The sequence below is a fragment of the Varanus komodoensis genome, unplaced genomic scaffold (genome assembly GCF_004798865.1).
Source record: "Varanus komodoensis strain SLA01 unplaced genomic scaffold, ASM479886v1 scaffold33, whole genome shotgun sequence".
In the NCBI taxonomy this organism is placed as follows: domain Eukaryota; kingdom Metazoa; phylum Chordata; class Lepidosauria; order Squamata; family Varanidae; genus Varanus; species Varanus komodoensis.
Window position 1 is genome coordinate 4,693,232 of NW_025335817.1, and position 21,101 is coordinate 4,714,332.

The 21,101-nt window shown below is 41.8% G+C and overlaps 1 protein-coding gene across 2 annotated transcripts in view; it reads left to right on the forward strand.

Moving 5' to 3' along the window:
- Positions 1-8,479: 8,479 nt before the first annotated feature.
- Positions 8,480-21,101, forward strand: part of FAM214A (family with sequence similarity 214 member A) — a 39,823-nt gene continuing 27,201 nt past the window's right edge. The window contains exon 1 of one of the 2 annotated variants that reach the window (XM_044438744.1): positions 8,480-9,015. In XM_044438744.1, the coding sequence (XP_044294679.1) occupies positions 9,000-9,015 (16 nt within the window). In that variant the 5' untranslated portion in view covers positions 8,480-8,999. Of the gene's footprint in view, positions 9,016-9,555; positions 17,139-21,101 lie in introns of those variants that run through there. The other variant, XM_044438743.1, reaches the window with a different exon arrangement.

Sequence of the window (21,101 nt, forward strand, 5' to 3'; positions counted from 1 at the left end):
ACACTGACTTAAGGACTGACTTAGTGATAGTCTGTAAAGGCTTTGTCTTTGTCTCAAGGCCAATATTAGAGGAGGATGGGGAAAATTAGGCACCCAGCTGTTACTTCTAAAGGGTGCCCTTCTTTTCTTTAGCATGCCAACCACAGAACTTGAGTGAGTCATACAGAATACAGTCACCCCTATTCATACATTAGCAAGCTGTGTTGCACAGTGAGATTCCCCCTTTGATCATTTGTCATCACTCTACATCCAGGGCAGTGTTTTAGGACCAGGAATTCTAAAACAAGATTATCGCTCCTACATAATGTAGGGATCTAAATATTGAAGCATTGTGTACGCCACTTTTTCTCTCAACTCCGTGACTGGACTGGCACAACATGAGGCTAGTGAATAATCTGTGGGGGCTCGTTAATTTTCTTAATGGTTTGCTCGCAGGGCTAGGTTATTGTGACATCCAGATCCAGGAAGGGTGATGACTGGGGTAGTTAACAAAGCACCCAGAACCTTCTGTTGAGTGCTTCATCCACCATCCGAACCAGCCACTCTCACTCTCACCCAGCGTTGACATCAGGACAAGCTGTGTAGATGAGGGCAATTAGGGAAATCAGCCCACCTCCACGCGCCTGGCACAGGTGGGGGTGGTTAACAAGTCACCATGGCTTAGTCACCACCCCTGGTGGTGCAAACTCTGCCTGCATATCAGGGGAAAGCAGCCTCCCTCAAGCCAGTGTCCTTTGGGTGTGTTTCAGGAGAACTGCTTTCCTGTTCAGTCAGCATAGCCATTGGCAATTCCCCAGCAACAATATATTGATATGCCTGTTGTAATGCAAAATAGTCTAGAGTGGCTTGGTCTTGAATGAGCAATTAAGACTGATAATAATTGCCAGATGTTCCTGGACACTGTGCTCAACCTCTGGGGCCTTTGTCTGGTGCCAAATCCAAGGTAGATGTGGAGGGTCGCAACAAGGGAGGGCTTTCTTGGTGGTGACCTCCAGCCTATGGAATAACTTCCCCATTGTGGCCCAGCTGCTACCAAATCTGTCATCTTTTCTGTGCCAGATTTTATTGTACTTTTATCATCTCTTTTTATGGAGGGTGTAAACCTGCCAGAGAGCTTCGGCTGTGGGGTGTTACAGAGATGTGATGATATAGTATGATAAGTTTTTATACCAATCTCAACATTTTAAAAAGAGAACAGTAAAGCAAAATAAATAAAATATTTCTCCAGTGTAGTATAAAGGCTTGTTGTAAGGGTTTAGAGTTCTTTTACATTTTATTTATTTATTTATTTAGCTTATATTCCATATTATTAGCCTCAGGGCTCTTTAAGCAGATTACAATAGAAAGAGAATAAGAAACACAATCACATAGGAGCAATAAGATAAAAATATACAAAACACACAACAATGTAATGATAATATACAGAGGCACTATACTGTGTGTGCATATTTTGCCCTCTACCTGGATTATGGACATTCATAGGTTGGTAATGGATTATCTTTGGGATGTGGATATGTGCCCTGTCATTATGAATATGTATTCTTCAAAACATATCACTGCGCCACTAATTCATAGGGTATTTAATCAATGGGTGCTAGAGTTTAGGAGATTATTTCCATAAAGCTGGAAATCCTCCTTTTTAATTTATTTAAGCTTTGCTTGTTTATTTCCTGCCTTTTTTCCTTTCAAGGAACTCAAGGTGGCTTACAGCATTCTCCTCCTCCTCTCATTCTCACCCTCCCAACAACGACCCTGTGAGGTAGGATGGGCTGTGAGTCTGTGTCTGACTCAAAGTCACCCACTGAGCTCCAGGGCTGAGAGGAGACTAGGCCCCAGGTCTCCTGAGCCACAGTCCCACATTCTTCAGCACTGCACCTTACTGTCTCACAGTCAATGAGGTGCCCATTCAGGGTAGGGAGAGCAAGGCGAGTGTGGCCACAGTGCGAATGCACTCTGCATATTCTCATATGCACCACAAAGGGCAGGAGACTGGAGGCACAAGCAGTGAGCAAAGTATGCCTGTCCCGGAATCAGTGGTGGAGTTAGGCAATTTTAGACTCTGGACTTCTGCCCTTTGGACAGTACTGTGTATTTCTTTAAAATAAGTTAAGCAAGATTTCTAAGGAGGAATAAATTAACTTTGCTCTTGCTCTCCCCTTAACACCCATTGTCTCTAGATAAAAATGGTTACCCCCAAAGAATCTAAACTGGTTCCACCTCCACACATAAGTGCATGCAATGCAGCCTGGAGTTCCACAGAGTTGGCACACTGCAGCTCAGCCTTCTTCCATGAATAATCCATTTAAATTCCCCCCCTTGCCCCTGTTTTTCCCTTTTGCCTACTGAACATACATCCCTTACTGGGTTGTTCTGAGGAGATGTCTCCTTAGGTGTTTCTTCCTAAACCTTGTTGTTGTTGTTAGTCGCAAAGTCATGTCCAACCCACCCATCAGGACCCCATGGACAACATTCCTCCAGGCATTCTTGTCCTCCACCATCCCTCGGAGTCCACTCAAGCTCACACCAACTGCTTCAGTGACTCCATCCAGCCACCTCATCCTCTGCTGTCCCCTTCTTCCTTTGCTGTCTATTGTTCCCAGCATTAGGCTCTTCTTCAGGGAGTCCTTCCTTCTCATTAGGTGGCCAAAGTACTTGAGTTTCATCTTCAGGATCTGGCCTTCTAAAGAGCAGTCAGGGTTGATCTCCGCTAGGATCCTAAACCTTAGGGTTTCCCCAAGCCAGTTGACAAGAATATATTCCCTTGTTTTCTGAAGCTGATGATTGAACACATCACTACTTCACACCACATAAATGCCACAGTCTCCTTACATATGCAATACACTAGCCTATACTTTTTACTTGAAGTTTAAGCTATTTATAATCTTGCATGGGAACTTAGTCCAATAAGTGTTCATCAGACAGTAACCAAAGGGCCCCGATGTTGCCAGTTCGGTGTCTCTGGGAAACCCGCAAGCAGGACAATGGCCTTCTTCCTAGCAAATGATATTCAGAGACATGCTAATTACAATTAAAATGCTAAAGGAGACTTTCTATAAATAGCAGCTTAGCTTTTGTCTGTCTAGTTGGCGACCTTAGTAAGGAAAGGAGTTTGTGAGGTTCAGTCTTCTGCCCACAACAGAAAGAGGGGTGGACCCATGGCAAACCATGGTTCAGATCCATGCCTGGTTGTGGGCCACAGAGCCTACTGTGAACTCGTCTCTATTTAAAAATAAATGTGGTTTTGCAAGTCATAGACCATGATCATATGCCCACTAAACAGTACTTTTGAGCCTCTCTCATACTATTTGTTTCACATATTAATCCTGTTTGTGGAAAAGCGGATACAAAAACAAGAGGAAAGTACAAGATCACCAAAGTAGAGCTTTCATTTGCTGTACTGTTGGATTTAAATCAAAGCTTAGTTTAATCTCAGATGTGAAACAACCTTGTGTTTGCTAAAAGACACTTGAAACAGTAAATATGAAGATATCATATATGTTCATTTTTATTGAGAAAAGCAAGTTTTAAGAGCAGTAAAGCCTGCCACTTGAATGCAAATGACTCTTAGGACAGTGTCCTTGGAGCAAAGGACAAATTAGTCAAACAGTTAGAGTTGGCAAGCCATTAATGTAGTTTAACTATTGTTTTAGGATTTTTGATAACCTGAGTGGCATTTTAATTAAGAATGTTAACTCATAACTTCACATGCCTATCTCTCTACCAATGTGAGACTTCCCATTTATTTCTTAAACCAGTCTTGCTTGTATGGAATGTTAGTACCAGAATATTAGAGATGGAATATTAGGGTTTGGTAATAAATTTAATTTTAAAAATATTCTAATTTAAAGAATATGGAATACAACAAACCTTGAAACAAGCAAATACATATAATCTACTGGATAGATTATATCTAGGTAGGCACAGGAAGTTGTGACTACTGTTATCCCCACAACTGTATATTAGGAAAAAGACTTCCTGGTAGTTTAGTTCGTGAAGTGAAATGAGGTGTTCCTCATCTCTACAGATCTTTTAGAGTTGTCCATGTATTGATGAGGGTTGTGAATCTGTTGGATTCTGAGCAGTATGGTCTATACATGGGCCACGTACAGACTAATGCTTCCTTGTCTATACATCTCCAACAGATAAGATGTTCTTGCGCATTTCTGTGGGTTCATGTACCCTTCATAGTTTCAGCACATTTCCTTTAATCCTAGAAGAGAATAATTTCATAGATTCCTTGGCTCATAGTAGCATGGTATTTTGAGAAAAAAATGTTGGAAAGCCCCAAAGGAACCAGGAAAGCATTGTCATCTTAACAATGAACCAATATATTGCAGCATAAAGTTCTGTAGGCAGGATGTCACATCATGAGATAGAGAATTTTGAAATAGCACCAGTAGGTGTAATTTTGGAACAACTCACAGCCCAGTCCTAGATACTTACACATTTAATCAGATGCAGGTTTAGTGGGCAGTCAATCCTGTTCATGTCATCAGGATTAAATGTGTTTAAGATTATAGATGGAGTGTATAAAACTAGGCTGTTTCCTAAAATAATGTGTGTTTTAATAATACATATAATGTTTAATCATGGTTCAAAGTTTGGAGGTAGACTGAAACCTGATTCCATAAAAGTAATATTCTCAGATTGTCTGTTCATGACAAGAAAATACAGTTCCTTCAAAGCTCAAAGAATGTGTCAAAGGCTGATGAAAAAGTAAAGAAATAAGCGTTGCAAAAAATATTTTTAGGCATGTAAAAAAGTTATCTTCATACTGTTTCCCCAACTGTTATGTGGACCAGATTATAATTAACCTCACAATTTATGGAAGCAAAGACACAACTGTGAGGATAGTACTAGCTTGCAAATGCTCAAGCTTTTCAAATAAAAAGGGCTGACCTAAGTCCTTTTACTGCCTGAGGCAAAGGTGAATGTGGTCCCCCCACCCCGTTTCCATGCAATGTACAAAGTCAGCTAGACTGGTCTGCGTATCTGGAACTCAACACCACTTATAGTACCCTGTTTTCCACCACACCTGAGCACAGCAGACTAGCTTATAGGGTGTTGGACACAGCTCCCCACCTTTCCTGGCTTCCTAGCATCTATCACAGCCTTACTCTTCTTAGTAGTAGGGCTAATATCCCTAATATACAGTTCAAAACAGACCACTCCAGAGATAAAAACCATGTCAAAAAAGGTGTAGATAATTACAGTAATACAATGATTTACAGCTCTGGGAACTTTCAATGAGACCAAAATATAAAGTTTCCACAGTGTTTAAGATTCAAAGAACCTATGGAACCTTAATTTGGGACAGGAAGCAGTGAAAATAAAAGGTAGTTGAAATGAATGTAATACATCATAACTTTTCTTTCCATAAATATGCACACACAGAGACTCATAACCTGAAATAGGAAAACTGCCCATCAATTTAGGAGCCCCAGTGCATTAAGTAATCACAGAGGAACTGAAGAAATGCAGATAAACAGTATCATTTGTATAACCTCAAGGTACGGTAAATTCTTATCCTACAGAAATTTATATTCTAAATCAACATAGGAGGGACTAGTATGCTTAGTAATGTAACAAAATTACATTATGTTAAACATGGTGGAGAAAATAATTGAACTATTCAACACGTTCATTTAATCAGTTGAGATTGTGTTTAGTGCATAGATCCAGACTTATCTCCCTCCATAACAACGTTATTTCCACATTTATCCACTTGAATCTGTAGGGTTTACCATTATACAGCAAACAATTAAAGAAAACATTTAGAATATGCTCATAGTTCAGGAGGAGCTGCCCTACTTTTGCATACTTAAATTGATGTCTAATATTACTTTTGTGAATATGCATTTTCAGAGGACTGCCTGAGTTTTCTGCAGATACCAGCAGGCACAAACACATGATGATGTACACAACCCCACTGGGTGAAGTGTCTAAGAGCATGACATTTACTGTTCTGGTGATTAATAAAAGACAAGTAATAAGTGACTAAGAATAAGATGAGCAATGACTGCATCTGAAATGCCAATAAACAGCTACACTGCTAATACCAGTGAATTAAAAATCAGAATGCTCAAGGATATCTCCCACATTTGTAGCACCTTCATTGTACGGATCTCCAGAACCCGTGGTACATTATGCGCCAGGATCCAGTGTACATTCTTATGTGATCCAGCCTTCTGTAGAACTGGATGCTCTTGAGACTATTAGCAGACATCAGTTGCTGGGGAACATGGGCAGGAGGGTGCCTTTGCAGTCATGCCCTGCTTCTGGGTAGCCATTGTATGAACAGAAAGTTGGACTAGGTGGTCTGAACTAGCATGGCTCTTCTTATTTAATGAGAGTACCAATGCCTAAGTCTGCACCAGAGTATGTTGTTGGGGAGATTTCTGAGTTAGGATCAGGTTGTGTTATGTATGTACCAGAGTAACTAGACTTGGTACAAACTGAACCCATACCAGGAACAGGTGGACGTGTACGGAGAATGGGCTTAGGAACACACGAATGCTAGTGAAGGTGCAAGTCATTTGAAGAATACAGCAGTAAAGAAGCGTTCCTAAATTGGGAGAGATGTTTAAATGTGCATTGCTGCAGTCACTTCAAAATATGGTGAGCCAGCTCTGCTGCATTTGGGGTCCCTGCTGCTTAGTCTGTTGGGGTCCTGAGAGCAGCTCTGCTGCATTTGGGGTCCAATCTGCGTATGCGGTCCTTGGACATACGCCCCCAAATCCTGTCCTGGTAGCACCCCAGCTTAAAGAGTGCTTCTCACATTAACGCCTGCCCCAAGCAGGAGGGAGTTCGCACCAACAAGCAGGCTTGCATTAGACTTTCCTAACGCTGTTTCGGCGCAACTTCAGGCAATCGCCCCGAAACAGAACAGAGTCGGCGATCCCTCGGATCGCGGGCCACATGCCCCGCACACAGACGGCCAAGGACTGTTCTGGTCTCGCACCACTCCACAGGCCCAACTTTTTTTACTTGGGCTTCTGTTGCTATAACAACGGAGTTCCTCGCCGGGGTTGCGAACAAGAGGAGGCAGCGACCGGCGAGCGATTGGCTGCTGCCGGGCCATGTGACCCCGCTGGTGTTTTTGACAGGACAAAGTAGACCCGATAGGGACGCCGAAAAGGCGGGAGGGGGGACTGGGCAGGCCGGCGGGGAGAGATGCGTGCTGAGCCACGGATAGGCGGGCGGCGTCGCGAGGGGTCTGGGCGCTGCATGGGAGGCGGGGCGGAGATCGCGGTGCCTCCCCTCGCCGCTCCCTCCCCTCGCTCGTCTTTCTCGCTTTTGGATTAGAGGCTTTCCCCCCCCCCGCAGCGGGTTGATTTAACTTTCTTGCCTCCCGCGGTTCGCACGACGCCACAGTCTGTGACTGGAATGTGTGTGACCCTTTTGGCCGAAGGCAGAAACGTGTCGGGAGAAGGAGGAGAGAAGAGTTAGTCAGCAGGCGCAGCAAGAGAGGAGGAGGAAGGAGAGGAGGAGGAGAAGGAAGGAGGGCACGACGGAGTCATGGAAAACACTCTGCAGCCGCAGCAAGAGCAGCAGCGGCGGCGGCAGCCCAGCGGGGAGGACGAGGCGGCGTGCCTGGGGTGAACAGCGGCGGGCAGGAGCGGGTGTTCGTGTGTATGTGCGAGGGGCGAGGACGGGGGCCAACAGCAGCTCGGCGCCCTCCCACGCTCGCTCTCCAGAGTCACCCGGGCTTAGAAAGGGAGTCGCGCCGGCGGAGGGAGCGAGAAATATGAGGCTGCGACAGTCCGCCTTGGCTGAAGGGGAGTAGGCGAGGGAAGAGGGCAGCGGCGGCCGCCCCAGGAGGAGCGCGCGGGGACGGTCTGCGCGGTGTCCGCGTGTGCGTGCGTGCGTGTCGTGTGAGATGGTCGCGGGGAGCAGCCGGGCTAACGCGGGGCAGGTGCGGGGCTGAGCGGGAAGGAGGCGGGGGCGCTTTTATTGTTGGCCGCCGGGCGCGGCAGGCGGAGTAGGCTCGGGGAGCGGGGCAGAGACCCTGGGCGGCCCTCGCGTGGGGAAGAGCCAGAGCAGGAAGGGATGGGGGGCCGCGGCGAGCAGGGTCGGAGGTGAGGCGGCGAGCGCCTCCGCCGCCCCTTCTTCTTTCTCCCCCTTCCTCGACTTTTCCTCCCTCCGCTCCCTCCCCTCCCCTCCCCGCCCCGTCTCTTCGGCCGGGTTGTGTAAGGTGAGGACCGAGTCAAGTCAGGGGACGGGAGTTTGCGTGGAGCGCCGTTCAGACGCCGCCGCCTTGCGCCCCTGCAGGCGGAGCGGCTGCAGCCTCCAGCCGGGCGGGCCGGGGGCTGCCGGCGCGGGGCCGCTTTCCGGGGCCGAGAGCGCAGCGGGGGCGGCCGCGTCCACCCTGTAGGGCTTGCCCGCCGGCTTCCGAGCGCGGCCCCGGCCGCCGCCCGCCCGCCCGCCCGCCCCCCGGTCTCCGGCCGCGACCGCCCGCGACTGTTGCTAGACTGTTTTTATTTAGACTGCACGCGAGCAGGGAATTGGGGAGAGGGCGGCGGGAGCTCTGCCTTGTTCTGGGCTGGCTCTGTCGAACAGGTAAAACGCCATGGACTCCAGCCTGGGCTGACATTGCCTGGAGGCTCTGTGATTCAGAGCCCTTTGATTTTGGGGTGTGGGGTGGGGGGGTTCCGCTTTCGTTGTCTAAGCTTTTGCCCTGGCAGGTTATAAATAGACCTGTTCAGACGCTGTGTCAAGGAAGGACACAAGCAAGTTCGAGAGAGGGAGAGAGGGAGGCTGACTGGCAGGCAGTGTTTAGCTTTTTCTCCAGCCGACGGCTGCTGTCACCACAATGAATACTTGGAGGAGGCCTAGCTGCTACCGATTTTTGTAAGCTGTTAAAGATAAGGCCTGGATTTTATTCTGTTATTCCTACAACATCAACAAAGAGAGAAGTCTAGTACCAGTGAGACTACAAAGAGAAGGAAAAAAGGCCTCTTTTACTGAGACTTGTGAGGAAAGAAAAGATTGGCGTGAAAATGAAGCCAGACAGAGGTAATAATTTAATAAACGTTTCTATTTATAACATTTTCCTATTGGACAAGTGGCTTTTTTAATAGATGGGATTATTACTGTGAAGGTTGGTCCTAGCCTTACAAGAAGAAGTGAGGAGTTTGAATCCTATAAAAAAGGATTAATGTTTGAAACTGATTCTTGGTGTCTACATTTTTAAAAACTGTTGTGTAAATAAATTTATTGGATTCACTTCATCCATCAAGAGCTGGGAGATGAAAACTCATTGAGGAAAACACCCTTTGCCTAAAGAGATAGTATCATTTTGAATGTCAAACGCTTTGCACTTAAGCTATTATACAATTGCAACATTACAACAACAAAAAGACGCAGATCATGATTCCCTATCTCAATAGAAACAAACAGATGTTACAAACAGAAATAAGGTCGGCCTCGAAACTCATGCAAAGTAGGTAAAACTCATTCTATTTAAATTCCCACAAGCACTTCTAGTGGAATCATTATCAGCCTCACCTTTAATTGTGTTAGCGGTTAGTGGATAAAACCAGTGGTTCAAACAGTATGCTTCTACAAATTTTTTTGTAGCTATGGCTGCACACCAGTGGTTAAGTAAACCATGACTGAATTGAGCTCTGTTGTTAGCCATCTATTTCACTACAGCAATCTTTCTGAAAAGTAGTTTCACTTAACGGTGCAATCCTATGCATGTCCATTTGGAAGTGCTATTGTGTTCAATGGGACTTAATTTCAGGTAAGTGTATAGCACTGCAGCTTAAATTGTATAATATTGTACAATGGAACAGGGAGCAATCTCAAACTTCCCTGTCTTTGCTATGTTGGATATTATATGAAATGTTTCAGTTAGGTGAGGAACTTCTGTAAGTAGGCTAGATGCTTAAGGATGCTGAAAACATCAGCAGCAGGATCCTATATACATCTTCTCAGAAGCGAGTCTCCCTGTGTTCACTTGGGATTACTCCCAGGTAAGTGTATATAGGATTGCAGCCTAAGATGCACAAACAGAAAATGCTTCGTTTTTTGAGACACTTGTTGTCTTTCTTTGATTCCTAACAGTACTTTATTCTGTCCTCACATATGTGAAGGAACAAATGTACAGGCATCACAGTTTTAAACTTGTTTGACCTTTAAAAGAAGAAAAACTACTGTGACATACTTGGAAACAAAAGAGCCCTTGTTTTTTCATAAGTAGTTGCAGAATGTTTGACTTTTGCTATATCATGTGCAGTGTGATTTAAACAGGTTTACTCTGTAACAAATCCCACTGAGTTCAGTGGGACTTGCTACCTGATAAAGACTTTATTGCAGGCTAATTTTCCTTATGGGAAAGTACAGATTATAAAATATACTGAGATAATGCTATAGAGTCAACATTTGTAATTCCTTTCATAGTCCAAAAGCTCAGAAGCCTGATGAAGCATACTCAACCTTTTTGGTGGCTCACAGATAATACACAATGAGAAAGACAATGGTATTTTATCATTAGATGACTGTAGTGTAAGTAGATCATCAGCTAATGTCATGCAAAAGTTTGATGAATGCAAATGTAAATTAAGTCTTCTTCCAGAAATCTAGCTTTTGCTCTGTTGTGTTTCAATGACAAGGTAACTTTAAAGTCAGTTGCTAAAAGCACAGAAGAGCTGTAATGTTAATGAATAATGTATCCAGTTTAACTGTTCCTATTATGTTACCGCACACATGAACTATCTACAAGGGGTTAAAGTGTGGCTTAAATGCCATGTTCATTCTACAGATGCTGCTTCTTACAAAGGCACAAATAATGTGAATATTTGCATACGTTGTTTTCTGCAAAGCCGCCGCACCACAGGCAAGCAGTCAAGCAGGCAATCACCTGCTTCCATTAGTTGCAAATTAATAGAGAAGGACACAGGCTGAGCAGAGCTTTTAACTAAACTGCAGTAGGATCTGTTTAATATTGGACTGACAGGACTATGCAGCATTGGACTATAAAAGAAAAGACATTGTGTGTCTGTGAATTATCTTAGTTAGATATGTCTAACCAAGGATAGATAGGTTGTGCCTCAGTGATCTTAGTGCCTTAGCTTTCTTTTCCAGTGATGATAATGATAATAATACTTGCTTGAATCTTGGTAGGAAGGGATGATTTGGAAAGGGATTTGAGGTCAAATCATTGTCCAAAATGAGAGATGGAATGATAGTCTAGATTTTAAGTAATGTCAGATTGAATTTGATGACTTATAGCCAAATGAAAGGGAATACATGATTAATTTTCTGCAATGAACAATAGGTTTGTGAATTTTTTTCACAGTTGTGGTAGTACAGAAGCTGGACTGCTCATAGTATTAAAATGGCTTTGAAATAAAGTGTACCCATTGAAACTTAAAACATTTGTGGGAAAATATGCATGTAGCAATGGGGACGGGTCCGAGAACAGCCTGAGCTTTCAAATATTTCCCTCTATTATATAAGCTTAAGAAGTGCATGAAAGACTGTCAGGTAACTTACACTGCAATCCTATGTATGTTTACTCAGAAATAATTTCAAGTGAGTCCACAGGTAAATGGGTATAGGATTATAGCTTTAAGGAAAAAGGGCTGTGTCAGACTTCTAGTCTCCTACATTCTCAGATTTCAGGTAAGACAAACGTACATCATCCCTTGTTCTTGACATACTGCCACCATTGCTGTTTAGTTTAAACTCTGAAATAAACAATGACTGAAGGCACATTTCTGCCAGAGTTGAGCATATTTAAGTGGACCAGGTCTTTCTGCAAAATTTGAAGGGGAGAAGTGTAAATGCAACTGTGAGAAACCTGGAAGTTCTGAGAAATATTTGCATCTTGCATAAAAGATGTGATGGAGAAGCAATGGAAATGTAGAGGCCTGATTCTTTTTGTCATGTGTCAGAAGTCTTGAGGTTTCTAATTTAAGCATACTTTCTATTAATTTTAAAGCACATGTGCCTCTGTGGGTTGGAGAAATTTCGTAGCTTAAGGATACTGATGCACTTTGTCTAATGCTATATCACCTGCTACAGAAAATTCTGTAACTGTACATCTTAAGTGTTTTACCAGCTGGCTAAAGTGGCATGACTGTGTACACATGGCAGGGAGTAAACCATTTTAAACACAGTGGGACTAATATGTAAAAATGCAAAGTGTATTGCATTGTTCACATCTTGTCAAGTTTGAGGTGCTCAATCCAGTTTTGAGTAGTGAATAATAAACAAGAGGCATCTGAGTTACAGCTGATGTTAGGTCCTGTTTAGCAAGGTGGTGCCATTTGATTTGAAAATGCCTGTGGTTCTAGTTATATACATCACAGGCAAATGCATGAATTGGCCATACCTTGGAAGTGATGCTACTTCCTGTTAGAGCAGGGAGGTAGTTCTGGTTGCTTTTCTAATTGTGGAATTATGCATAGAAAATTTAGAGGAGGAAGCTGGGATGTTTGTTTCATTAGTAATACAAGGAATGTGAAGATCTTGGAAATGATGGTTCAGATTGCAATATTCCTGACTGATGGTTTAGATAATGGTATGGGAATCTGGCCATAATCTACAGAGAAAAACAGATGGGTTTGTCTAACGTGTAGAGTACAGGCACAGAAAAGAAAGGGGAGTTGCTGTTTGCTTAATTTTAACCTGCTGTATTGTTGCCAGAGAAAATTTTATGGTTCAGTACTTGACAACCTATTAAAGGGTTATCTTGTGAAACATGAATATCAATAGTAATGGATGAAAAAAGAGAATTTGGATTAAAATATTGAACATTCACTAATAGTCACATCAAATAATTAGAACTACAGATCATGTGTTGTGCACATTGTATCCTGTACTCTTTGGTACTGAAATACTGAAAAGCTTATGGCTACTTCAGATTATTCAGCAGAAGTTTTAAACTATTAAGTCCATATCCTACCCATCAGAGCATTCTTGTAGCTACTTAATTGTTCTGGCCTCGCTTGTCATATTCCACTGAACCTTTCACTCCTGCATGGGACACATGCATTCTGGGTTGTTGGAGGAAGGGAAAACATGTTGCCTATTACTGTTTAATGCTTTTTGTGAGGGACACCCCAGCTGTCTACAACCAAAATACAGTGAAAAAGAATGATTCACACTGATCCTTGTGTTTTCAGCTGTGTATGGGGAAGTGTTTGCTTACAAAGTGGCCTTAAATCAAATAATTTTTACTGTGGTAGATACTTTCTTCTCAGAAAGACAAGACTATTTTGCTGTAAGACCTCTATTCCAGTTTCTGTCTATTGGTGTCTTCCTGAAGACAACTTGGCCCTGTTTTAAGGCAGAGATGTTTATAAACTGTCATGCATATATACTGTCTTATATATACACATTACATTTGATGCAAAATGTTAAGTCACTCTCTGTGTTATTATGCAGTCTGGACCCTCTATCCTGACTTGGTGTTATATCCTGATTTTAATAAAATTTGTTATATTTGTACATGAATTTCAAAACTAATAGTCTACTTTCTGGTGATGCTAGGTTGGGTCATAATGTTAGGAAACTACTAGTAAAAGAGTCATGATCTGAAATCAGTTCTGCTTATTGCTTTGCATTGTGTTCTAAGCCACCTACTTTGTTTTTAGGTTGGTGGTTATTGTAAGTCATTTTTGGGTGCTTGTGTAGGAGGGAGAGGGAATAAGATTCATAGCAAAGTTGAAACACCAACAGCTGAGTTAGTTCCAGATTAGGATAAAAATGAACAGTATATTGTAGACATTGTTATTCCAATACCTTCAGAAAGAAGCAAGGGCAGTATTGCTATTGTGTCGTTGTGAATCTTCTTTGAGTAGCAGGATTCAAGTACAAAATAGTTTTAGTTACTTACAGCCAGTTCCTAATAAGTCTTAAAATCCTCCTAAGCTTAGGAATATACTCATTTTTTTAGTCCAGATAGTGCACACCATTCTGTAATAAAGATTAGTTGAAATAGCATTCAAGATTTTCTGCATGTAACTGGCTAAATTTCTTGTATTTAAAACTGTTGCAGTGAGAATGGCAAAGTCCCAGAACCAGTAGTCTGGAGGACAACTACTTTAGGCTAGACTTCTGCATCCCAATAGTACATTACATGTTCCCTGCCTATACCGTGAATTGAATTTTCGTGTGAGAATTCTGTCGTCTAAGCCCTGTTGCTGTAGTTTGACCTTTGGAGTGTTCCTCAGGCCTGTACATATACAGTGTTTATGTAGGTAAAACTGTATACTGTTGATACACAATTGTTGATGTGTGATCTTCACCTTGATTTCCTGCTTTGCTAGCCCAGAGGAATCTTCTGAAAAGTATTTGCCAGTGGAGAATCCCCAAAGGACAGTTAATCTCATGCTGAGTATGCCCTTGGGACAAGCTAATCCTAAATGGAAAAACTACAGAACTTTAAGAAGAGCTGGTCTGGATCAGACCAAAGGCTTATCTGCCCCGGCCTTCTGTTTGCAGAGTGGCCAGTGGGTTGCATCTGGGAAGCCCACAAGACAACACGAATGCTACTGTACTTCCCTGCTTTTAAAAACCTTTGGGATAAATATTAAACCTAATGTCAGCTTGCCTCAAAATTCCTTACAGTTTCAGGGTCAAAGTGTATTACTAGGTAGATTTGGATCCGGCAGTTCAAAAACAGAAGCAAACAAACAAATCCCCTCAAATAGCCTCAAAACCAGAAAAACCTTGCTAGTTTATATTCCTTGTTTCAGTTCAAGAGCAGTGTTCACAAAGCAGCTAAAACAACAAAATTGCAGCAAACATAAGAAAATCAATAAACAATACATTACAATAATGAACACCACATCTGTCTTAAAATTACATTCCAATAATATAAAACTTCAGAAATAGGACGTAATTATTATTGTACAGTTTAAGTCTAAGGAAAGCGTTCTGTTAATAAATTCTATTAAGACATTACCACGCAGTGTCTGTACCATGTTAGTGTATCCAGGGAACAGTTCTTGAAGATCAAGGGTCATCTACACAGATATGTAAGAGCAGGAGAGGTCACCAGTAATGGGAGGAGAACAAAACAAAGGCAAGCGAGTGAGGAAGGGGAGAAGAGCTGACACTAAATGCAGTATGGGGAAAAGCTAATGGATGATTTTACAGACAAGTACAAAGAAATTAAGTAGTTTGGTAATCTTACGGCCAAGGGGAAGTTAAAAGAAATGCAATGGTTGGTTGACTGCTTTCAAGGCAGTGTCACAATGCAGTGTCCCATGAAAAGGGCTGCCTTTTGGAAGGCTGGTTAGCGGTTGCTTTTTAAAGCAGGCTTTGCTGACAGAAAAAAAATAGCCAGACTGAAGAAAGGCATGTTTAGTTGTTAGAAAAATATGGATAAAAGAACCAAGATAAGGGGGAACAGAAAGATTGGTCGTGGTGTTCAGAAGTGGCGAGCAGGAGGACTCATTAGATTTATTAAAAAAAAATACGGTGGGATCAGGGTCTTCCTTTATGTAAAACCACAGTTTCAGTCTTTTTCATTAATTATTTTTTATTATTTCAGATAATGATCCCCTCAAAGCTCTGTATTCTTCTTTGTTTCTTGCTTTCCCTTTTTTGTTCAAAGTGCCGGTTTGGGGAATGTGCAAAGATAACACAAGTGCGGGGGCTGGGGAGCGAGGTCAGAGGCAAATGGAGGCAGGCATGAAATACAAAAGCAACCAAGCCAGGGAGCAGGTGATAGGAATCTAAGACAGGCAGATGGCTGGGTTCTAGAATAAGTAGGGAAAGATCAGCTGTGGCTGATATAATGCAAGGAATTTGGAAGGTTGGATTCCAGAAGGCTGCAGACATGAAGTGACCAGTTAGCCGCTTAGCTTGAGGAACCAGCCTGAAGCCACCATGTTAGAGCTTGCAGGCTCCTGCGGGTTCTGTCTAACCTGGTCTGACTCTGTTGAAGAGCAGCAGTATTCCCTCTGGCCATTGTATGGTTGGTGTTGGACTCCCATAAAACCCCCTGTTTAAGACAGAGTGATTGCACAATAAAAACCTCATCTGGAAGCACCCCAGGGCTTGGGTAATTGGTGTGCATAATTGGGGAGCACCAGTAGCCCGCTTATGGGGAGCTTCAGGAGTTGTGGAAAGAACTGGAGAGCCAGCTGTAGCTTTTAAAGCCACAGGGTGAGACAGGCCGGATAAAAGGGGTTCCGAGGTCTGTGGGGGTCCAGAATCTGTCTGTAGCTGAAAAACTACAGATATTTGTGCCAGTTAGAACACAGTTCTGTTTCAGTCCAGCTTTTCCTATGTAGGGAAGCATATAGCTTTCAAGGGTTTGAATACTTTGTCATAGAAAAACTGGCTGTATAGTGAATATTTGCTTGGCTATACAGTAAATACCTCAGTGTGTTTAAAATCTCAGTTTTTGCACTTGCCCAGAATTTGTCTGAACGCTGAGTGTGAATGTTCTCTTCCCTCATAGCTTTGACTTTAAAAAAGTCTGATTCTCAGAACGGTACACATCTTTTAATTTCAAGAACCCTGAAGTTATTATGTTTACATGTTTGTAGAAACAGCAAAGGTATCAATTCATATCTTTCAGCAGTGCATGTGCATTAAGAAAAAGCCGTTAAATAACAGTATGAGCTAAACTACCACCCAAAACAAACAGGTCCTTGTTGCTTTTCTTTCCCATCCTTACACATTTCAGGTGTATTTGAAATACAAAATTATGATGACGCCTTATTTTTTAAAAATTGAGCCGTAATAATAATAGCAACACTTGGTGCCATATTTAGTGTGTCCTGCTACTTGTTGTTCTGCTTTTCTTTCCTCTCAAATTGCCCAAACACAGCTGGGTTCACAAGAGGAGAAAAGAAAACATGATATTACTGCCAAACAGACAGGAAACTGTAGTAGACCTTGTGAGCGGTGAAGGGTTGAAACACGCCTTCTGTCCAATCAGCTGCCACTTCTGTTGCTATGTGCACTCTTACTCTGCCTTCTTTGTGGAAAAAATGTCTTGCACAGAAAGGCTGAATATGTACCCAAAGCTGAACAATTTTGTGCTGGCCACTGCAGACATCTGGATCCCCAAGATACTGACAGTGTAGCCCATTTTGCTGCCAGACGGCAACTTCTTTTCCATCACGATTCCAGTATGGTTTACAGTGGAAACAAAGGGCTGCATAGAGAAGGTGTGTAACTGAAGAAGTAATTCTGAATGCTTAAATGTTCTTACATTGTTTATGAACCCGAATGTGTGTGTTTCTGTTTCTTCAGCAGACTGGGTATTAACCATGTTGCTGCAGTTTCTTTTGTTTGTATAAAAATATTACACATGGATAATTTCCATTTAACAGTTTTAGAGCTCTCTTGTGATTGCAAACAATACTGAAAACAATTTGGAATCGTTGATTCTGAACAAAGGGAGAAAGGGAAATGATAACTGTGAGTTTAGAAGGATAAAACTCTTTCACTGGTAGGTGGTAAAATGAGGCAATGTGTGTTTGATTATTGAATAGCCCCATTACCTTAATCCTAGAACCATTTAACACAATTTAAATGATACCACTATATACTAATTCATATTTTTCTTGGTTACATGTTTTTTTCTTCGTAGTATTGTAGTGATATACCTATTCAAGCAAAAATAAGGGGTTTTGGAATAATTTAAAAGTATCGCATTTTCTGGGGCAATTTTTCCTGTGACATGGTAGTTCAACTAGATACTGTATAAATATTTTGGTTACCATAGAAGAACTAGTGCTTGCCATAAGTGTTTGCTTTCTTTATTGTTCACTGAGAAATTGAAAGACTTAGCTGACACTGTATTTCTTTTGTGTGTTTTTTTGTTTCTGTAGGTCAGAGTTCGTTTAAAGCACAAAGAAATTATTACACTATTTTCCTAGTAAAGTATACCTAGTACTGGTAAATACAGCATTATCCATTTTTGGTAAAGTGTTTCTGTTAGGCCAAAGAGAGGTTATACAAATAACACCTAGCCATAGAGCTTCTTGAGAAGGAAGTTAATTTAAAACAACAACTACCCATGACTTGTGGTCAGAAAGTGCCCTATTTCAGTGATTCTTGTAACTTGTCATTGCTCCCTATGATGGGGTGGGGAAATGGTCCCCTTGGACTATTCTTTCTCAGATGTAGAAAAATAATGTTTTAATGAGAGGCATTGCTATATCGAAGGGCAGCAGTGCTGACTGAAGGTTCTTGTAGTGTAGTCATCCTTTTAAACTATCCTGCACATTTTTAGATAAATGTGTTCACACTATCCTGCACATGTGTTCATTAAATGTACTTATGGCTTGAAAGTGATGGCCTTATGGCATGACCTTGTATTTCTCATTTTGGAGGGGGTTGTTGGGACGCCCTGCAAGCATATCAAGTGCTTGATGATAGTGTCCTTCTCCATAGAAGACAGTAGCAAACTTGAGAAAGTATAGTGCTGATTCCTGCAGGCGAAGGCTTGGATTTAGAGGCTCTTTCTTGGCATGTTGGTGCACACATGAGAGGGCTACCCTCCAACTGGTTTCCCGTTCCTCTCACTGGATGGTGCAAGGCTGCATGACCGTTATTTGCATGAGTGGAACTTCTGCTTCTATATCAGTGACGTGAAGCAAGTCCATTTTGACAGGAGTTCTGTGTGCTCAGTTGGCCTAAATTACTGGATGGGGTCATATTGTTTTCCTAAGGACAACTCATACTGGACTTCTCTAAGAAGTTATGCTTTCCTGTTTAAAAGCTTCTGTATCTTTTAAAACTTTATTGTATGTAAGCCAATAAAACAATGTTTATGTGATGTGTGTGTCTTTCTGTATATGTGAAATTCTTCAGATGCCCCGGTAAGAAACAAAATGCCAGTTTTGATTCGGAGGACATGGCTTTTTATGGACAATGGAAAAATGATTTGGTTAATTGGATCAAAACATGCATACCCATGGTCTGAGAGCATATAGTGACACCGTTTTGCCAAAGCTAAGGAAATCTAGGTTTAGAAACATAGAAAACAGAGCGAGTCAGAAGGGGTCTCCCGGGCCATCTAGTCTGACCTCCGGCACCAGCTGGCTCCGCTCACGACATGCCCACCATGTGGACGTCCAGCCTATCCTTGAACACCCGCACCAGTGGGGCCTTAGTGACCTCTCGTGGAAGCCCATTCCACACCCTCAGGGTCCTGACTGTCAGGAAGTGCTTCCTGGCATCAGTGTCAGGGTGAGAGACCACTTGGGGACTCCTTGAGCACCATCTTGAGGTTCATGGAAGAAGAAATGCAGGACGTGTGTAATATAAATCAAGACTAACAATGAAATCTAGAATGTCTCACTTTTTACACACACTTGGAAGAAAACTGTTGAAAAGTAAATGTGATGATGTGGTATCTCCTGAAGTAACTAGATGGTATAATGTAAGATTTTTTTATGGCATTTATATAAGATCTCTGTAAAATTTCCCAAAGAAAGGAGGAAGTTCCCTCTTTTCTATAAACAATGTTGATTATAATTTCTGCTGGAAAGGTATATTGGTAAATCATGGCCTTGCTGTTTTCAGAAAGAGTTTTGTATATTTATTCTGAGCTGCTGATATAATTTAGTGTTATCTGATTCTTGGAGTTGAAAAGGACAAATTCTAGGCCACCCTCCTGCTCTGAGGAAGAACATTTGTCCTTAAAACAGGCATGATGGATGTCTGTTCAACTTATCTTGATTACCTTCAAGGAAGGACTTGCATTTCTCAAGGCATCTTCTTTATTTACAGCTACATTAGCTATTAGGTTATGATCCTAGTGCTACATTCTTTTAAGATTAGGAACTTAGAGTTGGATTTGAATTTAAATAATTTGTTTGTCTTGCCCTTTGTTAATATGAACAGTAGGAGAAACAGAATGAAAATTATTGGAAAAGCATCGAGGTTGGCAATAACTTTGCAGTTACATGGTCTGCATATTATCCTGAGGGTAGGCATGAGGAATTCTGTGCATCAAACACAAAGTTAATACATATTTTGGGACTACAAACTAATTGTGCACAAAAGTCCTAAATCTTCTTAAAATTTGAAAGCTGTCATCGTGCGTTGACCTTAATCTATGTACTAAACATGGCCAGTACTTTAGCTTTTGCTAATAGGATTTGACTTTTAGATCCTTCATCTTCATATTCTTTTATTTTTTCCAATTCGTCAATATTCTTGATTAAATATAGTATCAAGCTCTAATTACAGTGCTAGAATGGTGCCAAATACGTGTTTGCAATATTTGTGAGATAAAAGAGGGCGTCCTGGTTGCCCAGGTGTTTTCTTGAAGAACTGTTCCCCCTTCTTTGTTATTGGCCTTTGAAACTTTCCCACTGCTCCCTACTTTGTCCTTTTCTGAATGATTATATTCTATCATTATTCATGTAACAAATGTGGAGATGTTGTGACACCTTGTGATGTGTTGTGATGAAGCCAATTCACACTAAGGGCAGTGGTTCTTGCTCTCACTCCAGATAAGCAACTTTTGCCTCACATCTCTCTTCCCCAGCCTCACATGGACAGAATGACGAAAATTTTGGTGATGTTCTCCCTACTGAGTCTCTGTTACTTCTTGGTTATGCAAACAGTTGTTCTGTAGTTATCATCTACATTGTCCTGGAGATATCATTGGCTTTATGTGCCACAAGGTCATATTGTTGATGTTTAGTATAATTACTTATGAGCTATTTATCCATTGATCTCTTATTTAGGTACTTGATTTTAATGGCTGTCCCCTATTAAGACTTCATATATTTGCTTTATATTTCTTTTCCTGCTTATTAGAGTGTTCCTAGTCCTGACATTATTTGTGAATTGTATAATTGTGGTCTTCATCTTTACAGCCAAACAGCTGATGAAGAGTACTAACTCCCTTGTATAAGTTTGCTTGATAACTAGTTCTAGTTAGATTCTAGCTTACTAATGAGCTTTTGCATAAATGTAATTACCTTCTTAATACTTGTCTAATACCAATTCGCAGATATTTCTTACCCAGTTCGCAAATATTTCTTATTCTACTTTCGCCCAAGGAATACAGCATATGCCCTTTTTTATCTTCATAACATTCCAGTGTGGTAGGTTAGGCAGAGACCAACCCAAGTTACCCAGAGAGCTTTATGCTTGGGAATTTGAACCCC